The sequence below is a fragment of the Haplochromis burtoni genome, unplaced genomic scaffold (genome assembly GCF_018398535.1).
Source record: "Haplochromis burtoni strain Fernald_Lab_line unplaced genomic scaffold, NCSU_Asbu1 Contig_108, whole genome shotgun sequence".
In the NCBI taxonomy this organism is placed as follows: Eukaryota; Metazoa; Chordata; class Actinopteri; order Cichliformes; family Cichlidae; genus Haplochromis; species Haplochromis burtoni.
Genome location: NW_024582469.1, coordinates 1778640 through 1803456, shown reverse-complemented (window position 1 = coordinate 1803456; position 24817 = coordinate 1778640). Strand labels below are relative to the sequence as shown.

Here is a 24817-nt window from a genome sequence, read left to right as displayed (position 1 = left end):
TACAACAAGTCAAAGTTTCAACATGACATTTTTTAGGTTACCTGTGTTGTTGGTGTTGTTCTCTCTGCTGCCCTTGTGGATGATCAGACCTCCCTGGAAGAGCTGCAGGAAGCAAGGAGGTTCTTTTCCCTGAGTCACCAACACCTGGAGAGCCACCCGCAAAGAAAAAGGTGAACAAAGCTGGATCTAAATTTACTTTCAACAAGCAGGGATTGTGATTCTAACACTTATTGTGGTTATTTTTGGTGCATCTGTGACTCACCTGTGACCCCCTGTGGCTTCCGAGCTCCACCGTCATGAGAGCGGAGGTTCCTTTCTCACTGGCGCTGGAGTGGCGGCCCTGCCAGAAAAAATACGCAGCCCTCTCTCTCCCAGGACCTCCAGCGCTCAGCTCCCCAGGTTTCTGCCGCTTCCCCACTGGAAGAACAGAGCACAGAAAACCTTCTGCTTATTCGGTTCAGGCTTTCAGTGACATAACAGTCAGCTTTTCTTCACATGCTGTTCTGATGAATGTGTGCCAACATGGCAAGCATGTGAAGCCACACAAATTTATTATTATTATTATTTTTGCTCGCATCTTCTTCCACTATTTATTCTGAGGCTGTGCCAAAATGTGACTCACCGAGCGTGGTGACAGAGTACTTCCAGCGGATGATGTAGGCGTCGCCCTCGTGCAGCTGGCCCAGGCTTTCCTCAGGCACTTCCTCCTCTCCGTGCTCTCTTATGTGCCACGCCTCTACGGCCACGGTTGCTAACTCTGCCTGCCTCCCATCCTCCGTCCTCACCAGGCCGTGACCCCGCTGGACATTGATGCCCTCCAGAATGGTCTTCACCGGCTCCGGCTCATTGTTCAGCAGATCTTTAGCGTCACATGGGTGGAGCTCCAAGTCAAGTGGGGCGCGCACAGTGGAGTGGACCGGGCTCTGAGCAAACCAGGACACTTTTAATTAGCTTTAAATTTGTTACTTTGAAAAAACAAACCCAAACAAACAAAACAAATCTCCTCTACCTTAACTTCCTCAGCTTGAGCCGCTTCCTCTTTCTTCCTCTCAGCCCAGTCCAGGAACTTCTCTCTGAACAGGGACGTCTCATTGTGCTCTGACAAACGACCAAACAGAGCCCAGCTCGGACGACCTTCCCCTTTCCTACATGTCACACACATGAAAGTTACCTTTAGTATTTTTAGTGTCTTCTCTGTGTGGCTGTACATGCACAGTGAGACCACTAGGGGCTGCAATATAACTAAAAATCTAACATAGCTCTCCGCTTGAACAGACAATAGAGGTTTCTGGCACAACTTCACCTACTTCCAAAGTGCATAGAGAAGAACAAGAGTCTGAAGAGGTTGAAGCTCCAGCTGCGCATGCAGTTTAAAGAACAGCTTTATTACTTAACCAAACAATAAAGCTGTTCTTTAAACTACGTGTGCTGCTGAAGCTCCAAACTTCTTAAACCATTTATAGCTGCTTTAAATGTGAGATGACCACATCATGCATTTAAAAAGCACCCCACAGAGAACAGAATACAGGATTAACATGTCACACTCACTGAGGCGTGTTCTGGTCTGTGCAGGAAGCATCCAGCGGGTTGACTCTGCAGTGGCTGTAATCGTAGCTGCCGCTGTAGAGCTGTTTGCCTAGTTTGACGGCCACTTTTCTGTCGCTCAAGGGCACATCTTTCCCGTGCCACACGTACACTTCGCTGCCAAAATCAAACACCAACACCTGGTGTGAGACAACAGCAGCAAGAGGAAGGAGGAGAGAGAGACGTTGGTTAAGTGTTTACTGAAATCTCTGTCTTGACTTTTATGGACGTGTCCTAAAGATCTTCAGCTTCCTGTAAGCTTTTAAAGACTTAAGGCTTATAGGAGAATGAAATGGACTGAGTTTCTATTCCACTTATCAGAACTTCCCAGACATATGAGTGACATCACCTCTTTAGAGTCGAGCAAGGACACACTTGGGATAGAGGCCCAGGCGTCTTCGTGAGGCACCAGCTTGTCTCCCTGGAGTCTGTACACGCCATTAGAGTCCACCACGCCACTCTCGTACAGCTCATCCTCCTCTGGCTCTCCCGCCCCTACAATCAAAAACAGGGTAAGCACATGTGTGTGGTGGAGTGGGGGCTCAGTGGTTAGACAGATAATCCTTCAAGAGGATAAGAGAAGTGCTCTAAGGAGAGTTTGACAGAATATCTACTGGTGCTAGTCAGTATTATTAGAGATACAGATGTCAGAGACTGTGTTGGTGTTTACTTATGAAAATGTGTGCACGTACCTCTGTATTTGGTCTTTCCACCCAGCAGGGTCCAGAACTCTTTGGCCCATCTGCTCTCAGTGTTGATGCCCTCCTCCAGCACCGTCACCTGAGGGGCCTTACAGCCGAGGTCCCTCTTAGCCTGAACGAACGCCGCCATCTCCGACGCCTGTCCACACAAAGCACACGTTACAGCAAATACACAGCAGTCACATTTTTTTCTAAATGTGTAAGAGCAGACACATATTAGCTCATTTAATCCATCTGTAGTGATCGGACTTTGTGAAAATGAGAACACAAAGCAGTTACACTATGCTAACTTGTGTGAGAATAGCACAGGCAACACTTGTGGCTGTCCCACATTCTGCAGGCCCTACTCAGACAGGGCCCTCACCCAACCAAATCAAGTATTCCCAGTAGTGAGAAAAGAAATGATGAAATAGAGGTGGAGGAATCATCTGAACCTGTCTCAGCCGGGTTGGGTCTTATTAATTCAGAAATTCTCTAACCATAAGAATCCGTCACCCTGTAGTGTCAGCTCTCCAGCTCAGGCACAGCCTTTGATCTACTGATGAAATTCAGCTGATATAAACACTGACACCATCGTCTACTTACCTGTATATGTTTGAGGGTTCAACGTATCCCTGTTTATATATTTTATGTTTTTATGTTCAATATTTTACATTTGGAAACAAACATGTTTTAGGTTGAACTCCTAAAACCAAAGTGGTTCTCTGTTGCATCTCTTTAGTGTGATGATTGTTTGAGTCACAGATCAAACAGTGTAAAGACGTCTTTATGTTTGAGACCTTATTTTGGTTTCATGGATTTTAAGATTTTTGGTTGAGACCTCAGGATCTTCAGAGAGAAATTTGTTAAACTCACTTTTCACGTGAAGATACTGACATATAATAACTGAAAAAGTTCACATAACATGAACGTCTGACAAGCTTTTTTGATTTCAGTGGCAGAAACAAGCTTTCATACATTACACAATGCAATAAACACGAGAGCAGCAGAGATCACCTCCCACGGGACAGTGTCCCTTTGGTAGGTATAGTTAAAGCCTTTTATAATCAGTTTGTTTCAACTCTGAATATATCAAACATCAAACTTGATCCTGCAGTTCATGATGGAAACAGCCCGTCAATGCACAACATTATCTGCTCTGAATCTCTTTGTTTTTTCAAATGTGGTCATTAGGGTGCTGATTCAGTGTGTGAGGTTCACTACCTTTGCTTTCTCAATGACATTGGCGAACTCTCCACTCCACATGTAGCAGTGCTTTGGTGTTATCAGAAGAAAGCAGTCACCACTGTTTAGAGACTGAGCTGTGGGCTCCACCAACCGAACCTGGACGTGCCTCCGGCCTTCACAAAGTAACAAAAAAAGATCTTTTACTTATTTGAAACATTAAAGGGATTTAAACTGTGGAAAAAAAGAAGTTGATTTACCAAATATTTTTAAGAAATGAAACAAGAAACATTTTACTGAACCTTTGATCGCTTCAATATTCAACACGTAATCATAGAAAGAGTTAATCCCCTCGTGTTTCCTCACCTTTGATGCGGATAAGCATGAGCTTATTGAAAGGAACTGCACTGTTATTGGTCACAACATCAGTGGACTTCACACTTCGCAGGTTGACCTTGCGAAAGTTTTCCTTGCTGGCCAGACCGGCCAAGGCAACGTCAGCCAGGTTCGAGTGTTTTGCCACTGGACAGGTGAGAAAACAAGAACAGGGACTCAGTTACACATCAGCTCTTGAAATATTAAACTGTTTTGAGGTTTTGATGATTTTCTGTTCCTTTTTCTAATTCTTCATAAACAAAGAGACGAGACACACTTTAATTATTTCTTTCATGTGAGCTATACTAGCACACAGCACACATAGCTGTGGTGCTCACTTCCTCTTTTGTAAACCGTGAAGACGTCACTGTGGTCAGTCAGCAGAGTAGAATACTTGTTCAAGCAAACATCACACTAATATGATGCAATAACCGGCTGGCAACAGCCCCACAGCTTTACCTGAACATCATTTTCATATTTTCTTCTTACATACAGTGTGTTTACGTTACGGCTGATTCACGGCATAAACAAGAAATTCACTCTCCAGACATATTTCCTGTATAAAATAATTCACTGACTTTAATGTGATTTTTTCCTTTTTTAGAAATAACCCTTTTTGTGCTCCTTTAAAGCTATCCAAGACTTTCTGGCTATCTTGGGTGAGAATATACTGTAAGCACTGCTACAGTAGGAAAGTTTGAGCACTTACTCCTCTCCACTTGGATCCTCTTGGTCTCCACGGTGGCTACGTTAAGCCTCTGCTCGGTGTAGACCTGCCTGATGTCATTGCGGGCAGCTAAAGCTCGCAGAGGGTTCCTGGAGCCTTGGTTCCTTCTGGCTGGTCGCACGGCTCGCTTGTGCTCTGCTACTGCTGAAGTGAGCCTGATGACAAAGTTTAGGAACTTAAAAATATTATAATACTAAAAAACAAAGGACAAAAAACCCATTTATGTTTATTACAAACTTACTTTGGCGACTCAGTCGGGATCTGGCTTAGGTCTTCCTCAGTCACCACCATGCCGGCGTCCTGGATTGCTGAGGGCGAGACGGATCTGTAGAAGTTGCCGAACGTCTCTTCGTCGTCCAGCTTCATCACTTCTTTCTCCATCTCTGCTGTCACCTCGATGGTGGATGTCTTGCTTTTGCTCACGCCTGCGCCCACCAGGCATAACACCGGCAAGAAGAAAAGATGGAAAAGGAAGTGCTAAAAAGACTTTTTGTGCATAACATTTCTGCCATTTTACAGGTCAAAGGTCACATGTGGTGATGGATGTCCTGCGATGTCCTGTCTGTTGCCTCCACATGTTGAAGTGGTCAAAATCAGGTTTGTTTGTTTTTTGGCAAAGACACAATGTTTGTAGTTTTGCCTCAGCAAACGATCAGCAGTGGATTTTAAATCAAACATTCAAGATGTGATTGAAATGCAGATTTTCAGCTTTATTTCAGTGGGTTTAACTACAGCTCTAGATTTTAACTTTGGAATGACACATTTTTACAGACTCGGTATAATCGTGTACTATACGATTGTGCAATACATCATCAAATTCAATACTGTGTACAATAATCAGAAGCAGAGAAAGTGTACCTTTATTGTGGAGCTTGTCTAGGAAGGACTCCAGCTTGTCAAGCCGTTTATCTCCTTCCACCTTGACATCAGATCGAGTGGAGATTTCTGTACAGCAGAGAAAAACTCATTTACTTTTCAGTGGATTTTCCAACTATCTTTTTCATCTGTAATTAAGTGGCAGTTTGAGCCATATTTAATCATGAATATACTTTTAAAAGATCTTTCAGTGAGGTATTAGAAAGATTTACAGACCTTCAAGAGGTTTGACGGGTGTTGCATTAGCCTTCTTCAGAGCTCGAATGGGTGACTCTTCTACTCCTGACACGAGACCTTGCAAAAAAAATAAAACGTTTCAGTATTGGTTATTTGTTTGTTTCTTTTTTGGTCTTTAAATTCAAATGTTTGGTTTTTTGTGACTGTCTGGACTAAAGAGATATTTGTATCTACTTTACAACGAGTGCATTCAACCAGACGGCTTGGAAACGTCCTATTCAAAGTAGTACGCTTTGTGTAATCAAATATAGGTCGTCTGCGTCTGTTGGGAGGGTTGGATTTCTGTGTATAATGTTATAAGGGCTGCAGTTATTAGGATTGTTGTCAGTGGAAAACAATGAGCTTATTCAGGCCAACTAAAGCCCAGAGTATAGTTTCACCTTTCTTGGCCATGCGTCCAGCCACAGTGAACTGGTTTGAGTCGTTGGCCGCTCCTTTGCCTTTGCATTTCCACTGCTCCTCCTTCTCCTTGAGAATTTTCATCCTGTCTGCCAGCGACATTTTGGGCTCCACATCTACGTTGGATTTCTGTTGAAACATTCAAACACTTTCAGCTTTGTGTTTGTTTGTGTGTGTGTTTGAATGCAAATCTGTTAAGGCTTACACTCTGATAAACTGTGTACACAAGAGCAGACACACATGAAAACTTGGTGCAGTAACTATGAGAGAGAAAAAAGTGTTGCATCAGGAAAACAGACTCTGATGAGGGTGAAGGAAGGAGAGTGAAACACTCATACAGGCAAATATTACTCTGTCAGCGAGTTAGGAAAATTTAATACTGGCAACAAAAACAAAGACCTTTTTTTCTTTTTCAAATCCATCTCTCACCCATTATTCAGCACACCGTTTCTTCTGTGATTTACTCCTGCTGCCATTTTTGCACCTGAACTCGACCATTAAAAGGGAATCGGCAGTAGTTTACTGGCATCCCTACAGCCCAGGAACTGTGTTGCGGTAATTAATGATTTTCCAGTCTGAAATATTTAGGTTGTTTCTGTCACACTTTTCCCATTGCTGTCTAATCAGTAAGTCACACCGTGCGCAATGTGTGCCTTAGTTTTTGCAGTTGATTACACACAGCTTAGTCAGTGACTGCACAGATTTAAAACAAAAAAAACAAAAAACAGAATTAACTGCTAACCAAGCATGGAAGGTCATAAAAAAGGTCTACACGATTAGATTTTACATTTATTTATGCATGCAAGCTGTACGTACAGCATTTAAGCAGCGCAGGATGAAAGCTAATGTTTGGGATTCCCCACACCAAACAGCTGGAATGTTCTCGGCAGATGAGTAACGATCTGTGTGATCTGTTGACTCTTACTCTATAACTCATCGCCTCATTTTTACTGTAAGCTCAAAAACCTTAAACTCTTACAGATGCTAGAGGCAGCTTTAAAGAGAAAAACATATTTAGCTAAATTTGGGATTAACAGAGGTTCAAAAGAAGCTGTCTGTGCAGTTTATTGTTGTTTTCATTATTTTTCTAACACTGAAGTGACACGAAATCATTTGGCAAAACAATTTGAAAAAACTACCATCTTCTTCTTCCAGATGTTTCGCCAAAGCAGATCATCTTCCTCCATCTGGTCCTATCCCTCGCATCCTCCTTAATCACACCAACTCATATCATCCTTCAAGGCATCCATGAGTAAACGTCTAATAGCAATTTAAACTTTATTATGTACCATAAATGTACCATTAGGTCTCTCTACAGTTGTTGTTGCAAATTGCTAAGTACAGTTAAAAGAAAACGTATGCAGACACAAATCTCTGTGAGGGCAGGTTTACACTCAAGCACCACGTCAAGCCAGTCAGTTAGGAGACAATTATGTTTTTAGGTAACATAAAACAGAAATCAGAGTGCAGTCATCCAGTTAATCCTCCATTTTCTTTTTAAATACTTGGATTTACAGCTTCTCTCCCATGTAGATAAGACAGCGGGGTCCTGTTCAGTGTTTCATATGAGATAACAGACTTTTGTTGATGCTCCAACAGGCACAAAGTTGGAGACCCAAGGTCAGATCAGCACACTCCAAGAACAATCCATCGGGCATTATCTCATTACCTTCAGACATCACTTAGTAGGAAAAAATAATCCTTTTGTGAATCAAGAAAAATCATTTTTGATCAGCCAATAAATCGCACATCTATAGAGCACATCCAGTCTCATATTTAACAATATTAGAGATAAAACATATCTTTGGCCTCTGCTATATTTAGCACACTGAAATATAATAAATGTGCTTTTTTTACTGTGTATGAGAAAATGGAAAAACGAAGGGGGAAAAAAAGCATGCTGACATGCTCAAACAATTATCCACCAAATCAAATCGCACGTTCTCCCTCTCCTTCCGCGTCTCGCCATTTCAACCTGAACTTTATTTTGTGCTTTCATATCGAATGTGCTGCCATATGTGCTCAAATATTTGCCTTACATGAGACAAAAGCTCAAAGAATTAAGACTGAACCATGCTGGAATGCACAGACACCTGGATAGGCTAATAAAGAGCTTTTCTACTCTAACAGACAAATCCCTCTAAAACATTCCTGCTCTTTTGCTCATCTCACACACTAAAGGGTGAGAGTTACTCTACAAGGTGCTCTGTGTTTTTCTTAAAATCACTTCAAGAGCCAGAAAGCCCGAATAAACATTTCTGCATACCAATAACACACTTTTGGACTACAGGACTAAGTAAAGTCTGCTTCTTGCAGTCAAAAACTACAACTTCAACCCCTTCCATATTATATTTCATGCCTGCTATAATACAAACAATATCTCCCTAATCACAAAGTCTTGGAACAACTCTCACACACTTGCACATTGCGATAGCCCTTCAAGCTAGCACGCTCCTCTGGAGTCAATCAGAAAAGGGAAATACCTTGGCCTGACAGGACCCCGGAGAGAGTGGAGGAGAGGAAAAGACCTCAAAGCCCCACAGGAAACCACTTTTCCACCCCCGCTTTACCGTACAGTGTGGGCAGCTTTTTGGGCGAACCACTAACACAGATATCAACCACCTGTAGTTCAGCAGACCGCATTCATGTAGCGAAAGAAAGTGTGTCGACAGCTCTGAGTTCTCAGTGGGACTCGGTGAGGGCGAGAGGCTGTCCGGGACACAAGTTGAGAAATACGAGCGAATGTTAAGCAGTTAAGTCCATGCATTGTATGTATGTGTGCACGCACACACAAACACACGCACACTCACCTGAAGGGGTGGGGAAAAGATGCCAAAGTCAAAGAAAGGGGAAGAGTCTGCATGTGAGGACAGAGGCCATAGGAACACAGCAAGACAGAGGAAACTAAGGGAGGGAAAATATAAGAGGAGAAGAAGAAAGGAAAAATATAACAAAAGAAGAATTAGAAAAGAAGAAGGGCAACAGTAAAGACAAGGATTATTTTTATAGCATAAAGTGGGTGAAGCTGAGACTGTTTTAAAAGCTGCATTAAGAGACAGCACATATGAGTCTCTGTCGATCGCTAATAGACTCTCTAATAGACTTTCTGGGAACAACACACATAAGTCTAATGACTAGTTAATGCACTTAAGTTTCTGTGTGGGGCCTGCACTGTCAGTGTGTTAGCTTGTGGAGGGATGCCAGACTGTTCTTTGTTAAGTCATCTCTGAAACATGAAACCCAAAAACTTAGCAAGCCTTCAAGGATTATACAGCAAACAATTTTAAACAATCTTTAAGAGTCAGTATGTTTTTGTAAAGGACACCTAAAACAGCTTGGTTTTTTATGTTATTAACCATTAGCTCAAAACGTGTAGCCATCACTCATTGCAATTTATGACTAACAGGCACAATAGACCCTCTTTAAATTAAATTTACAACAAAGCATCACTTTACAGCACCACTGTGTACAGATCAGCTTAGCAGGCTTAACAGGAAACATCTGGAGCTGATCATGGCCTGTACCATGCGTGTTACATTTTCTGGTCTTCCACATAGTAACCGAAGAGTAAAAACATCTGAAATAACTTGGCAGCGTATGAGATAAGAGAAAGTGTTTAACATGAAAACTCGAGTCTGACTGATTCTGGATTTTTGAGGCTGTGAGAAAAAACAGATCTATTAGACAGGATTCTTTGGACAAACTATGTGAACGCACATGTCCATTTACTCAAAGCTTTCCTCTGTCTGAAATTGAATCACTAGACACTTTATTAGATGCATATGTTCAACTGCTTGTTCATGTAAATAACCAGCCAATCACATGGCAGCAACTCAATTCATTTATATATGCATACATGCTTAAGATGACGTGTGCAAGTTTAAACTGAGTATCAGAAAGGGGAAGAAAGGTGATTTAAGTGAATCTGGACAAAGCATGGTTGTTGGTGCCAGAAAGGGATTTGCTGTGATTTTCCCAAACAGTCATCTCAAGGCTCAGGGAATGACATGAAAAGGAGAAAATATCCAGTTAGTGGCAGTTCTCTGTGTGAAAATGCTTTGTTTATGTCAGAGGTCAGAGGTGAATGGTCCGACTGGTCTAAGCTGATAGTTTCAAAAATTACCACGTTATAGGATGCAGAAGCGCATCTCTAAACATACAACACATCACACCTTGAAACAGATGGGCTACAGCAGCAGAAAACCATACTGGGTGGGGTTCTCTGCTGTTGGCATCTGTTAGTGAAGAAAAGGAAACTGAGGCTACATTCAGAGGGACTCACCAATACTGGACACTAGATGCTTAGTCTCATGAGTTTCAATTTCTACTGTGACATTCGGACGGTAGGGTCAGAATACGGTGTAAAAACCATGGAAACATGAATCCATCCTGGCTCAAAGGTTCAGGATGGATACATGGTATGAAGTCAACAGATCGCAAACTGATAGAGTACCTTAGGGATGTAGTGTAACATGAGATTTGCATCATGGATGCAATGAACTTGCAGCAAATATGTGATGCCAAGGATGAAAATCCCAGAGGAATTTTGAAGCATCTTCTTGAATCAATCCCAAGAAGAATTAACGCAGTTCTGAAGGCAAAAAGTGCGTCCAACCCAGTACAGGCAAGGTACAACTAATGAAGTGTCTGACAACTGCTTGTGCATCTGCTACATTTCAGACAACTCATACCCCAGCGTAGATATATCGGCAATAGGCCAATATCAGTTGGTAATATTTGTCTGGCTCTAATGAAAACCGATGGCCTTTCCACATGAGAGAGACATGTTCCACATGGGAGTAAATGCCCCATGGCTAATGCAGACATGGCACTAATGCCGGTAATTTAGTCAAACCCTGTATTAGCTGCATCCGTGACATAAGTTGGTTTCCCAGACCTCTACAGTAGCAGCCACAATAAACAGTAGGTTCCAATTCACAAGCCTCAGACAGAAGTAAAGGAAGCGATCCAGAGACATTTCAGACACCAGCTTGGCACCCGTTCATGCGTGCGAGTGTTGAGGATGCAGTTTTTGTGCCATCACTGGAAATACACTAAAAAAATTTTTTATGGCTTTAGCATGGATTTATCAGAACGAATAAAGACCACACAAATATGAAATGACATCATGCTTCAGTATTTGGGGATTTGCTCAAATTTTGGCTGCTTGCACTCACTCATAAAGTGGCTTTTTCCAGACCTGGATTTGTTCTAACGTTAGCTCATATTTGGATGAACCCAAACCAGTAATCCCCCGAGAAAAAACACTGATCTTGACAGACACCCAGCCAAAAATAAAAAATAAAAATATATAAAGAAATATGACATCATTTCAATCTTAAGAGTCCATTTAACCGTTTTGGGGATGTCCATGCAGAACACACTGGATTTTTTTCACTTGTGCAGTATCATCCAGTACAAGCACTTTCAGTGGACTGGTTTTTGTATGGTGTAGTCTTGTGTTTCCACTTGAATACTTGCTTTGTGTGGGTGGTCATGTTTTTGTAGAAAAGAAGAGCGTGTAGAAACCTGCATAAACTTGCATCACTGCCAAGTACGACAGTTGCTTTAGCATGTATCTACTAGACCGTTTACACTGACCTGTGCAAAACCGTATGATCTGGATGTTTATATATATTTCTGAGAAATGAAAGTCTGTTAAGAACAAAAAAGCTAACCCTGTGGAGGAAATTATTGTTTTAACTTAGAGAAGTGAAGAAGAAAGGAGAGTGCAAAAGCCAACAAAGGAAGGAAGCATAAGCTTGGAAGGCTTGCAGGTGTTTGGTCATGGTGTAGGATTTTATTTTTACAAGGGGTAAAAGGTGTGTCCTTCATTCTCTCTGGCAGGCTAGCTAAGCCCTGGATCTCTGGCTTTAGCATTGCCACTCCTATATCCGCTGCACCGCCAAGCCCCCCTGACCTCACACCTCTTTGGCAGCAATTCAGGCAAACAAGCTGATTCAGCAAATGAATACATGTGTCCGCAGCCAAGTCTTTTCTTTGCCTTTACACAAAACTGATGGTAATCTGCAACATATGGCTGTTTTTGCTCATTACCACCCTTTTCCCAGTGAAGAAAAAGCCCTGCAACCCTGCCAACACAATAGCCTCCAGCAAAAATGACCAATATAAAGTTTTGTAGAGGTGCAATTTTACAAAGTGAACAAGTTTGCGACCAGCAATCACATATTTGTTCAGTAAGTAAAAACTCACCTTTTTCTTCCAGGCACCTTCAGCATCTTGGAGCTGGTTGAAGCGGTCAGCCAGTGACGTCTGGAGCACCTGAGATGGCCTCGCCTTCTTCGGTGTGTCCTTCTCACCTTCTCTACCGAGCTCAGCCAATCTAAAAAGAAAACAAGACACATGAATCCTTTTTGCTTCTCTTTAAAAGTCTGAACCTTTCAGTAATTTTAAAGAAGTTTAAATTTCCATCTTATGCATGATATTGATTTTTTTGTCTCAATCATGTTTCTCCACATGCTGACCTCTGTTTGAATGATGAGCTCTGACTTCCATCCAAACTGCTCTCGAGCTCCTCGACATCTTCTGACATTGTGGAGGACTTCTCCAGGCTCTCATCAGGGGAGGGACTCCGCATCTCCTCATAGCTCCCTCCACCGCTACTGCTGCTGCTCCCCCTCTGATATCTGTTGATACTGATGCACCCTCCATCTGGGATCTCATCTGTTAATGACTCATCCTCTTTGCCATTTTCCCCATTAACCTCTTCTTCCATCTCTTCTTCCTCCTCCTCCTGCTGCTCCACCTCTTCCCGCTCTTCTTCTTCTTCTACCTCCACCTCCTCCTCGTTGTCTTCACTCTGAGGGTGGCTTAGGGTGACACTACTTTGTTGTGTAGGAAAACGGTCAGGCATGGAGCCGTCGCTGTGGTCTGACTCCACACTAGTAGAGCGGCTTTTCTTTAGGATTCCCTTGATGCCTTGAGGCCCCGAGTCTTGGCGCTTCAGCACAGCGGCAGACTGGCAGGGAGGACTGGGAGGGGGAGAGGCGTCTCTGTTTCTGCTGAGTGGGAGAGCTCTGTCAGAGTGGAGACTGGAAGACTGTAGAGGGGAAACAACACAGAAGGGTTTTTTTAAATTTATTTTTATTAGCAGCCATTATAATATGAAAAGAAACCCTGCAATACAACTTTTAAATCTAACAGCTTTCTCAGTTTTTCGGCATTTAGAGTGAAAATCTATTTTTCTTTCTCCCTCTCTTCTCCATATTTGTACAACCTAATACAATCAACACAAAGACAGATTCAAGTGCTTACTCACTGCTTTCAGTGACCTACTCCCACGTTAAGGTTAGTGAGTCACATTAAATATGATGATGACTTAGCCTCACTTCCCCCCCCCCTCTAAGAATGTCAACATATCAAATACGGATATTGTCAACAAATCTGAAAGACTTTTTTGTCTTTTGCAATATAAGGAAAAAATTCCGATAGAGAAACTGGTGTCAGAAAGCAAAGCTTTTTGAAAATATTAGAAATTCCAAGGCCAGACCATGAATTTCTTCCCTGCAAAAAGAGGAGGCATGATCATGTCTTTAATATGCTATAACTTAGCAAAAGCAGCTGTGACAGCAGACACTAAGAGGTCAAAGGTGATGAGAGGGTGCTGATTTAGGAAGAGACGCACAAAGAAGTAAGACTGCAAAGCCAGCTGGGTGTAAGAGTAAAGTCCAGTGCTAACTCGGTGGTCTCCTTTAATGAACTCCAGAGTTCGATACGTGTGTGGGCATTTACACGAAGAAGTATGTGTGTGTACTTCATCTGATTACTTTCGAGAATCGGTTTGGGTCACGTTATAATATTTTGTCCAGATGAGGGAGTTATAAATCAAGTTTACAAAAAAAACCAAAACCAAAAACCAAAACAAAAAAAAAACTAAACTAAACTAAACTAAACCAAACCAGACCAGCAAAAAACAAAACCAAGCAAAGAGTTTTGGAACTAGAAATTGCAGATGTCTAGAAATAGGACATTATTAAATCCAGTTCTTTTGGATTCTTTAGAGCCAAGAAAGACACGGCTCAAAAGTGGTCCTTTTACTTTAAAAATTATCTTTATTTTACATATCCGGGGTATGGAGACCTGACCACAAAACACACAACCCAGAAAAGAATTCACAGAATTTCGCTTTTATAGGTTTGCCTATTGACTCATGAGAATCACTTCTTATTTTTATATACCTTCACAGTTTTATGAGTGCATTATTTTTTATTTTGGTAAACTGACCTTTTCCTCTGTAGTGGCAGTGTCCTCATGTTGCTGTTTCCATGAAGGTTCGTCTGCGGACTCCTTCTCTTCCATGACTTTGCCTGGATCAGGTTTATGGAGCCTATAATATATCAGAAAAAAACAAACAAAAAAAAACAAAAAAAAAACAGAAATCACAAAGATTTTAGAACAAAATTAAACATTATATCAAGTTGCTGGATTAAACTGGCAACACTGATATGAGTTTAAGCTTACTATAACATAAGGCTGCCACTGTGACAGCTTACATGGTGAATCCACAGTAATAAAAAGGAGCTGATGATACTCTCACTGTTTGTATTTTATTGATTTATAACTTAAGAAGCTCTTGAAACAGTAGTCTGATGTCTTTGAAACTTCAGCCATGTTTAATATGTGCATGTATGAGTATAATGTATACAGAAGATATGAGATTACATACAGAAGATATGTTAGCACAGCAGGCTTGCCCCCGGACTGTTCAAACCTTTTATTTGTGAGGGGCAGCCAATCAGAAAAGAGGTGAGGACCTAAATAGACTTGTTTCAGACAGCAGCTAATCTGAGGGGGCAACACCAAGGTCCAGTGTAAGAGAAAAAACATCCTGAAATCATCTGAATCATGCAAAGCTACTCAAGAAGAATAAAAATATAGATGCAGGTGTAAATAAGAATCTAACCATTATTCACTATACATGTTGCAGGCAGTGATGAGGTTTAGTTGGAAATGGTAATGCACACACATACACACTGAAACAATTCCTGACTTGGGGAGAAGCTGAGAACAGTTTGTGGGATTCATTCAAACTCCACATGGACCAGAAGGGCCAGGAATGGTTTCAGTTATACCTTAAACTGTCCACACAGTGGTTACAGTGCTAAGTACAGTGTGGCTCTCACTGCAGCAGCTATTAACTTCAATCTGGTTTGAATCACTGTGGCTACCACTGACACCTGAGTGCTTGTGTGTTGATGCATGTGCACGAGCGTGCATGCATGCAAGACAGAGCAGTATTAAAGGCAAGCCCTGCAGGTTTATCTGGTTTATCTCTGCAGCTGTTTACAACATTAGACAGCCTGTAATTACCTCTGTGCTCCATTCAGTCTGCTCGCCCTGCATGTCACCGTGTTTCAAGGTATATCTAACTATTAATGTTGTGCTGTATAATGTATCACAGCCCACAAAAAAGACACTACAGCATTTAAACGGTTAATATAGTTCATCTAATAAAAGCGTTCGACCTGGCTGGAATTGCTTACCTCGTAGAGGTTTCCTTTTCCTCACTGTCGATTGCCTGATGCTTTCCTTTAACATCAACTTGTCGGCCGCTGCTTCCATCTTCCATCCCCTCCACCTCCTACAGGTAAAGAAAAAATGGAGGGAGTAGTATCTTAAAGGCTAGGTTTAAGTTTTTAAACACATACTTCTGAAGTCCTACGGCAGCTGTAAAGGATTTCTTGATATAGGAAGTAAATAAATGAATGTGGCTCCACCTCCCTCTACTTGAGAAAAGCAGTTAACCCCTGTAACGCAAACAGGGTGTTCCAGGAAAAAAAGATAAAAGGAAGTATGTGATGTCAAAGAGCAGGTATGACATATTCATCCACCCTGTGTACGTGCAGTGTGAGAATTAAAAAGAAAGGGATTAGCTGGGCTATATTTTTCATGTTAATGCAAGGGAACCGCTGAGGCAGGTTTCTTGTTTCTGTTGTTTCCAATTCTGCTCGTGTGCTTATTTTAAATGCTAATAAAACAGCATTAAGAAAGTATGACTACCTTTAGACTGAACTATGGTAACTCTTCACCCAAGCTCGTAAACTAACAGGTTGTATATGTTGTGTTGTAACATAATAGCATCAATTTACTCATCAAACTTGCCAAGAAAGCAAAAGTGAAAGGATTTACATGTCTTCCTTTATATTTCTGTCTAATCGCCAGATTTATTTTTTCTTTAAAACCTGCAGCTGTGTGGGACCTTTGTCAGTAAACACTTTACTGAGCCCTGAGGTGACCTGGTGAAGATAAGTGGATCTCCAGCAGTGAGGAAATTAAACTCCATCGAATTAGACAATTAGAGGCTCCTTACAACCTAGGCGATGCTCACTGATTACAAAGAAGGAACACATTTTTCCACCGGGGAGGATGTGCTGCCTTCTGCAGAACAGATTTTTATACATTCAGGAAATTCAGTCAGGAAATTCTAAGTATAAATGAGCTGAATCTCTCTTTTATTGCTTCCATCCGAGCTGGAAGACATGCTGTAACCTCACTCCTACTCTGTCTCTTCTGATGGAGACACTGACTCACCTGCTTTTTTCAACAGGAGGAGAAATGAGTGATAAGGGAAACGTGAAGACAGAAAATGGGCATCTGTCACTGCTGCTGACAGTCGAGTGAGGCATCTTAAAATAACAGATCTAGGTCAGAAGAACGGATGGAGGTGGGGGTGGGGGTGTACTGCGATTTTCAGTTGGGCTCCCAAAGAGAGGCTACTTTCCCAGCAATTTTTTGGTTCAAGCAACTTGCTGCCATCTGGGTTCACTTGGCCAGTCTTGGCACCGTCCCTAGTTTGCAGGCCCAGTTAGAACAGCTATTTACATCAAACATCATGAAACCTAACCACTTCTGAAACCTTAGCAGCCTGGGAAAGACCAACACTCAGTTCATTTTAAGAACACATGTGAAACTCTCCCATAGGATTGAGGACATTATCGACATTTTTGTTTGAGTGCATCTTTTTATTTTTCCACCACCAATTCCACTGCCTGTGTGAGCTGAAGTCATGACTTTGGCCAAGCATGCATCCAGGTGCAGGACATCTATGTGCTGTATGGAAAGGCTCAATTTGTTATTAATGGTGCAAACCTCCAGAGGGGAGTTGGAGTGCACACCAGCTGCATTGGAAAGCTGCTGTGAGTAAATCAGCAAGGGGGCTGAAAGGGATAAACCAAAGACAAACGCACCCCAAAAAAAAAAAAAATACACATACATTGCAGTACATACGGCAACTGTTCTACCACTAAACGAACAGCTGATTGCCTAACCTTGATTTCTAATCTGTCATCTAAAGCTCATAGCCTTTTATTTTCATGAATGAATTTGATGTTTGTTCCCTAAAAAGGTGCCAGGTCCTTAGAACGAGGCAGTAGAAACAGATTTATGTGTCCACAACAAGTGCAAATATATACAAACAGACAAATGCATGAAGTGAGACAGATGGCAAACCAAAATACCGTACCTTAAAAAGAGACACGCTGGAAGTTGCACTTCTCTTGGAGTCCACAGGCTTTTTATCAACTAAAATGAGCACAGCGAATAAAAGAGTGAGAATTAATTGCTCCACAAGTGTCTTTCTTTATGCCAGTGCAGTAAAAAACGATCAGTGGGAGTGTATGCAAGGGAAAATGATTCAGGACAGTGTGTTTGGCACAGAAAACATTGCATTTTTAAAGCTTGTACAAAAGTAGACATAACAGGTAATTTAATGCACTACACACCAATCTCTCTCTTGGTCAAAAAAAATAGTCATGTCAAAGGGCTCATGAGCTCCACTGGCTTCAGGGGGAGCCTGAAAAGTCAGTGGGAAGCGCCACAGTGAATTCAGCGAGTCTTTCAATAATGCAACAGTTCAACATCTGATGAGAGGAATACGTTTACTTGTGCATATGCGTTAGAGAGAAATAGAATTGGGTCTCATGTGAACTCCCTAATCAAGAACAGCCCTGAGAATATAATCTTCTAATCTTAACAAAAGGAAATCATTAAATTTTACAATACTCCAAAACAACACACACTTCTTAAGTCAACGCACTTAAATTCATCCCCGCACTCTAAATCTGTTTTTATCGCCCCGACAATGTGACATTTTTACGCCAAAATAACAGCACGTCTCTGACAAACTCACTGTTTCCAATGAAAGAAAAAATAAAAAGAAAGCTCCACTTTTAATTTATGTTTCCGAGCTCCCCTGCTGTCGAGAACATAGTGTTTCATCATCTGAATTAAATCATGCTAAGCATTGCAGACTAGTGACTCCACTCAGACTGTACTCTTATAGCTTTGACTTTAGTCCAGTCTTTAACATCATCACCCATCCAAGATCCAAACTAGAGAGAGGGAAAAAAAAACTTCCACTGAAGTTTAAAGACTCGTCAGGTAGAGTTTCTTACAAGACTGCGATCTTTGTTCTACTGTTGATGCCCAGGTCAAAGGCTCAGGTCAAATGTAAATAACAGCCAGGCACTACTACTTTTAGCCGCTCCCTTGTTATTGGGGGTCGCCACAGCACATAGCTCCAGATGTTTGACACCAGATGGCCTCTCTGACACAACTTCAAAGCAAATTTCTGTCACTGTCTGGAATTAAACCAGCAACCTTCTGCTTCTGCTTGTAAACGATCACACTACAATACCAGGGAACATCAAAACATCAGATTTGTAAAATCAAACTTGCAGCAGAGGTGATGTTTAGCCAATATCAGCAAACATCAAATGGAGTTTATTTACTGTGGTGGGCATCACCTATTTTGTAGAGTTTAATAATTATGTGGGTATCAACAGTGCTGCATCTTGGTTAGGTATTAAATTGAACCAGCTAGCTGTTTGCATACATGCATTACTGACTTGATGAGAGGTCAGAGAAACCTTTGATGTAAATATGAGAGGTGTTCTGCCTGAGAATCGACTCTTCTGCCAACATATCACTTTTTAATGTTATTCTGTGAATATTTTGTTCCCAAAATCAAGATTGAAATGAGCTGTTTAAAGCTATAACATGGTTTAACTGAAATAACATAAGTAATGGTCATGTAATCCTGTTGTTTCCCAGCTGGGGTACATTTAGCTGGGAAACACAATGATTCAGTGTCCTGTTGGTGTTGACAGAAAAGAAAAGTCACTCAATACTGAAGAACATGGCAGTTTGAGACAGTCAGCAGAATACTGCCTGCAGCTCGTTTCATGCTGGGTTTTAAATTTCAAACCCTCTCATTACAGATCAGACCGAGTTCACTGGAGAGAAGTTACAGCTGGTGCAGTGAATAAAAGCAACACCAGTGATAGCCAGTTTGTGTGTGCACCTCAGTCAAATACACTATGGACACAATAGTGCTATCATTTATAATTTATGCCTGCAGTGCACCTTTTACACTGAGCAAGTCCAGGTTAAAATTTGTTATATGTTAAAATGAAAACAATCATGGGAAGAATATATTTAGCTCCATTTCTCTTCTCTAACATTTGATTTTCATGATTAAATAACAACTTTTAATTAAATCTAAAGCTAACTTCCAGAATTCAAGCACTAAAAAAAACAAGGAAACATGATCATTGTGTGTGCCAATAAGATGCTACACAACATTACTCTGCTGTGAAACACTAAAGTAACTGTTTTGCTCACCGCACAATTCTGAAAACTTTCACCTTCTACTTTCTTTGTCTAACCCAGCACTTACACTTATCTCTAAATACAAGGTAACCAAACGGAAGGGACAACAAACATGTAAGCAGAGAAATACACGGGTAAGTGGGCCAACCATGGACAAAGAAAGGCATGGTCACAGATTGTTGCATGCATCCACACTAAAACACCTCAAGCACTTATCTGCACAATGTCATACAAACACACCTTTAAACATCATGTTACCTTTTGCACAACGTTTCTGTCTTTTGCACAACCCACTGTGATTTTTGCACTTTTCTATTTTTTTATTTTGTGTCTGTATCATTCTGTTCTGTCTGGTGTTGCACTGGTTATTTGCAATTTTTGCACACTTTGCACTTTATGTAGTCCTGCCTTGATTGTCTGTTATGTGTAGCAGGATGGTCTTGAAGAAACGCTGTCTCGTTTCACTGTGTATGGTACAACTGCACATGCTTGAAATAACAAAGCCACTTGACTAGACTTGAAAAAAAGTGTTTTTGTTTAAAATGTGGCATTTATACTACATTTATGGCTAGCATCCTACTTCCTGTATTTCTTTCACATCCACTAACAACAGTCACTAAACTGGACCTACAGACCGTGTTTATGCTGTTGATGCCTTTTGTACCATTTTAACAAAACATCTTAAAAGAAACAAACAATGTGCTGCTTGGTACAGACCATCTAAACAGGTTTATGCTTCAGTTTTAATAAGTAAAATTATAGTATTTTATCAGTCTGATACTTAGCATCAAAGCAAAGACTGTACATGTGCCTGTGCACTGCTAAGGCACATAAATGGTTTATGAATTCCTTGCTAACCAAGTTTGCTGGCATTAGCTGATGACTTAGCACTCCACCCTCTCATTCTAATATAGAGGCTTCCAGATGGCAGCAGCCCAAATGCTAACAATAAAGTGTATAATTCAAAGTACAAAACCACTGGATGATATAAAGTATAAAAAGGGTTATCAGCTAATAAACTTGTTTATATTGTCAATTATATCAGTTAGTAATATTTAGAGGAGAATAATAAGTAAACAGAAGATAAAAAATTACTTCTCCATAGCTTCTTTTCCACAGTGGACACAAATAATAATCCTTGTAACTATACTTGTATGTAAGATATGTTTCTGTGTTTTATCTACACAGCTTGGACACAGCTTTAGTTTGTAAAGCTAGCTGGTTAGCTGTCTCATCAAGTAAATGACAAACAGCTTCTCTATTTTATTTATTTATTTATTGGAAAAAAATATCAGTTTAGAAAACCTAAAGCAATGCTTTTTTAAATTATACATCAACCACAAACTGAGCAAAGAACATTTCAGATGTATTTTTCTTCACTTCTCGATAAAAGAGTATTAAAAAGCCAACGTCTATAAATCAGGAAGGTAATCTGACATCAGCAATGAGCTTAGTATTCCCTTCACACTGAGTAATAGAACTTGAATGAGCTTAGTGATAAGGCAGTGTGTGGAACAATAGAGGATCAGAGCGCAGTGAAAGTACGAGTTCATCTTACCCTTTGGCTCCTCTGTGTCATCAGTTTCCAGCAGCCTGGGAGACAGAGAGAAATGAGGTCACTCTCTAATGCAATAAAGAGATGACAGAAGTTACACGTTTTTTACAAGCGATGCTGGCAAACAGCACAAAATATATGTACATCCCTCTTAAATACACTATTATAGTCCACATATGCACACTTAAGTCTAAAATAAATTGCAAGAACTGCAGCAAGCAACTTACTGCGTCTCATATGACATAAATCCATTTACTCATGCTGCTCTTCCACTCCCGCGTCAGCTATGATATAACAGCAAAGCCTTTCTTGCATCTGAAGATATGGCCATTCATTTCCAAGTAATGGGCGTTAAAAATGGATGGGGACAGCAGCTGCCTGTGGGGTAGCAGCAGTGATGTAACAGGAGGAGGGGAGAAATGCTTTAATACAATAGAGGACATCTGCAACGGGTCAAAGGTTATTGGAGAGAGGGAAGGCAGAGGCTACACAAACCCTAGTTCATTTCAGATGCATCATTCAAGTACATCCCACTGTGCTTCATTAAAAGCCCGCAACCACACAGTGTTGTGAGAAAGTGAACCTCAAGGTTCACACGATAAACAAGCAGCAGCAAGCGCTTACAATTAACTGCATCACAGAGTGCTTCTTGAGAACGAGGGAGTGTGGGTTTAGCCTCTACTTTAAGAGTCTAAACTCTTAAGTTCAGTTGTTCCTTCAGTGTACATTTGTCACCAAATACTTTCTGCATAGTGGAAATAAAAGGAATCTGAGATAAGCAAAAGTAGTAGTTTTAAGCAAATAAAGCTGATTAATTGGCTGGTTTCTTCCAGCCCTCTTTTCCTCAAAGACAGACTTGACACAGTTGGATTATTATCAGGATTTGATAATCTTCCTAAAGATATTTTGAGCAAATATGGCTACAGATGAGCAAGTGCCAGGTACCATACTATAATCAAATGTCAGTTTATGAAAGCTGCCTATGCCCATCAGTCCAAAATTGATCGCATGCCACACCCAGGCATAAAGGATGTTTGTTTCCTCCTTTTTCTTATTAAGTAAGCAGTATATCTTCTTAGCTGACACTTAATGTTAACCGTTTACATGCACAGGAGCTACAACTACACTATGCAGCTGCAAAAGGGAACAAAACAACATTTAAACGTTGGTTTGGACTCCGTATTATTTCGCTTTTCCCTGTACTGCTGTAATTTGTGAGCCTAAAACTACTACAGAAGTGTTTTTTATTGCAGTTTCTTATGAGTAATTCTTGGCTTGGATTTGTTTACTACACAAACTTTTGTCAGTTCTTAACAGCCACGCCTCCTGATAGTTTTGTGAAGACATCATGCTACACTGGCCAATATATTCTTTGGCCTGTATTTATGTAGTTAACAATAAACTGAAGTGATGCAATACTCAAAAATCTCTGGCTGCAGAGATTTAGATTTAACACAGACGTATAAAACCTATGTTGTGTGTAAGCAAACCACGAACCCCTCTGAAACTATTCTCCGTCACAACATGACGTGCGCCTTCGTAGATCTGCAACCATACGTCAAGTCAACACAGCTCCAAACTATTTTGAGTGGCCTGTTCAGTACCGTTGATTCCTCCTACGCATTCCCAGCTATATTTTCTTTTTTGGGGCCCCAGTTTTTGATTGGATCAATGAGAGAATGATCATAACATTATAATGTAAGGACTCACAGATGTCAGCTCATTTGTGGAAGGAGATTGCCAAAACTATTGGAATGGAGACAATGGATTGTACAAAGAAATGGAAAAACTTGAGGGACGAAGATGTTTGTTTCTTGAAAACAAACAAAAGAAAAGAAAAATTGACCACAACAAAGAGTGGGAACGCAGGAGGAAAAAAGTCCCAGCACTTTGTTTCTGCTGTGGCTGGCAGCACATAAAACATCAGGACAGGACCACAAGGTAATTAACACATAATGCACCTCACACAAGTATGAATGCTGGTAATGGTGACGGCAACTTGCGTAGATTATGTTGTAGACTCTACAATGATTTGCTGCAGAAGTCCAAATCGGTCATTACTCTGACTTACATGTATTTGTAGACTATGTAAACCTCATTGTTTGATCTCGGACAGCCCATTTTTAACAACCAACCTTATAAGTCTCAGAAACACATCACCTTTGCTACCCACACGTTGACAGTCAGCTGAAAGTAGATGAAGAAAACCGGAATGCAGTTTAGTGGGCGAAAAGCAAAACAGAGGGGAACTTTCCAATCCAGCTGGGCACTTGTGTAATCAAACAAACACTCACAGTAAAAGTGTTCACATAAATTTATGTTTAGCTTTGTGTGCATCATATTAAATTATATCATGAGAGAAAATGAAATAAGAGCATAAAAACAACACTTGTGGCTGCAGTGTTGTTAAAAGCTGTAATTTTATTACATCTGATTTGTGTGCTTAACTTTTTGAGGCATTTGTCTTTGCTGTGGCTCAGTACTGTAAACAGTCCTTAGCCTTAATCCCAATTCTGTTTTGTTTATAAAGAGGTACCAACCCCATCATGTCAGTAGCATTAATAGTTGTGGTTTGTTACACATGCTTGATAGCATAGAGCACTTTCAAACCAAGATTACTATGACCTATGCAGCAACTTGTCCTGGAAATTCTATGTATACTATCCCAAACTCCTATGATAACATACACACACACACACACACACACACACACACACACACACACACACACACACACACACACACACTAAAAAATAGATACTGTTGACTTTTAACCTTATGTAACTGAATATAACTTGTGGTAACTAAATGGTTGCCCAGAGTGTTTCACACTCACCATCATGTTAGATTGCACAGTTTACCTGATAGGAGGCAAACTTTCTGGCAAACAGTCACAGTCTGGACTGAGAGCAATCGATCTCAGAGAGATTAAAGGTTTGCAAATAACTGATGTCTAATTTATCAATTCAGACAGATTGCCAGCATGTTGCCATCAGTCTGAACGAGTCTTTGTCAATGAGCACAATTCAAGGGGACTGGACTCAATTGGCAGCAAGCTGGTTGTATTCTGGTTATATTCCTATAGAATGAGAAGGATGCTGAGGGCAAATGTAGTGGTTACATTTGCATTTAGCACAGGTCATTGCTATGTTATCAGAAACAGATTGTTGAAGTGAAGTTGAAGTTGGCAACTTGAGCTCATTTGTCTGCAGTCAGACTGATATTAGACTGACTCTGTCTCAATAGCAGGCTTTAGTTACAGTGTTGACAATCACATTTTGCATCAAAATAATAGCTGAAGCGAACGTTATCTTATCGAACATAAGAGATATCGACAAAGTTTAACTTGAGGACATAATTTAAAGTTGATATCACACAGTGAGGGAAGTACTGTGTTGGCGACTTTCAAGCCTTTGAGTCGCCGAGCAGCTGAATAGGGGAATAATGTTGACGCACCCGCTGTTTAAAACGTTAGTCAAAGTTCCAAGTTAAAACTCCTTTATTTGTTATCAAATCCTTAAAATCCGTAGAAAAACAGTGATCAAAAACATTCCAAGCTTGAGCGGTCAG

General features: G+C 40.8%; 1 protein-coding gene across 3 annotated transcripts in view; it reads right to left on the bottom strand.

Annotated features, from left to right (window-relative positions):
* The window catches only part of LOC102301831 (supervillin), a 59778-nt gene that overhangs the window by 4128 nt on the left and 30833 nt on the right, over positions 1-24817 (bottom strand). For 2 of the 3 annotated variants that reach the window (XM_005928136.3, XM_042223313.1), the window contains exons 3-22: positions 21251-21285; positions 17546-17604; positions 15567-15664; positions 14308-14410; positions 12549-13123; positions 12277-12406; positions 6045-6192; positions 5644-5721; positions 5410-5496; positions 4793-4976; positions 4534-4706; positions 3816-3971; positions 3489-3625; positions 2277-2424; positions 1934-2079; positions 1549-1724; positions 1010-1145; positions 623-923; positions 263-417; positions 42-144 (exon numbers count right to left, since the gene is read on the bottom strand). In XM_005928136.3, coding sequence (XP_005928198.1) covers positions 42-144; positions 263-417; positions 623-923; positions 1010-1145; positions 1549-1724; positions 1934-2079; positions 2277-2424; positions 3489-3625; positions 3816-3971; positions 4534-4706; positions 4793-4976; positions 5410-5496; positions 5644-5721; positions 6045-6192; positions 12277-12406; positions 12549-13123; positions 14308-14410; positions 15567-15664; positions 17546-17604; positions 21251-21285 — 3128 coding nt within the window. Of the gene's footprint in view, positions 1-41; positions 145-262; positions 418-622; positions 924-1009; positions 1146-1548; positions 1725-1933; positions 2080-2276; positions 2425-3488; positions 3626-3815; positions 3972-4533; positions 4707-4792; positions 4977-5409; positions 5497-5643; positions 5722-6044; positions 6193-12276; positions 12407-12548; positions 13124-14307; positions 14411-15566; positions 15665-17545; positions 17605-21250; positions 21286-21474; positions 24811-24817 lie in introns of those variants that run through there. The other variant, XM_042223314.1, reaches the window with a different exon arrangement.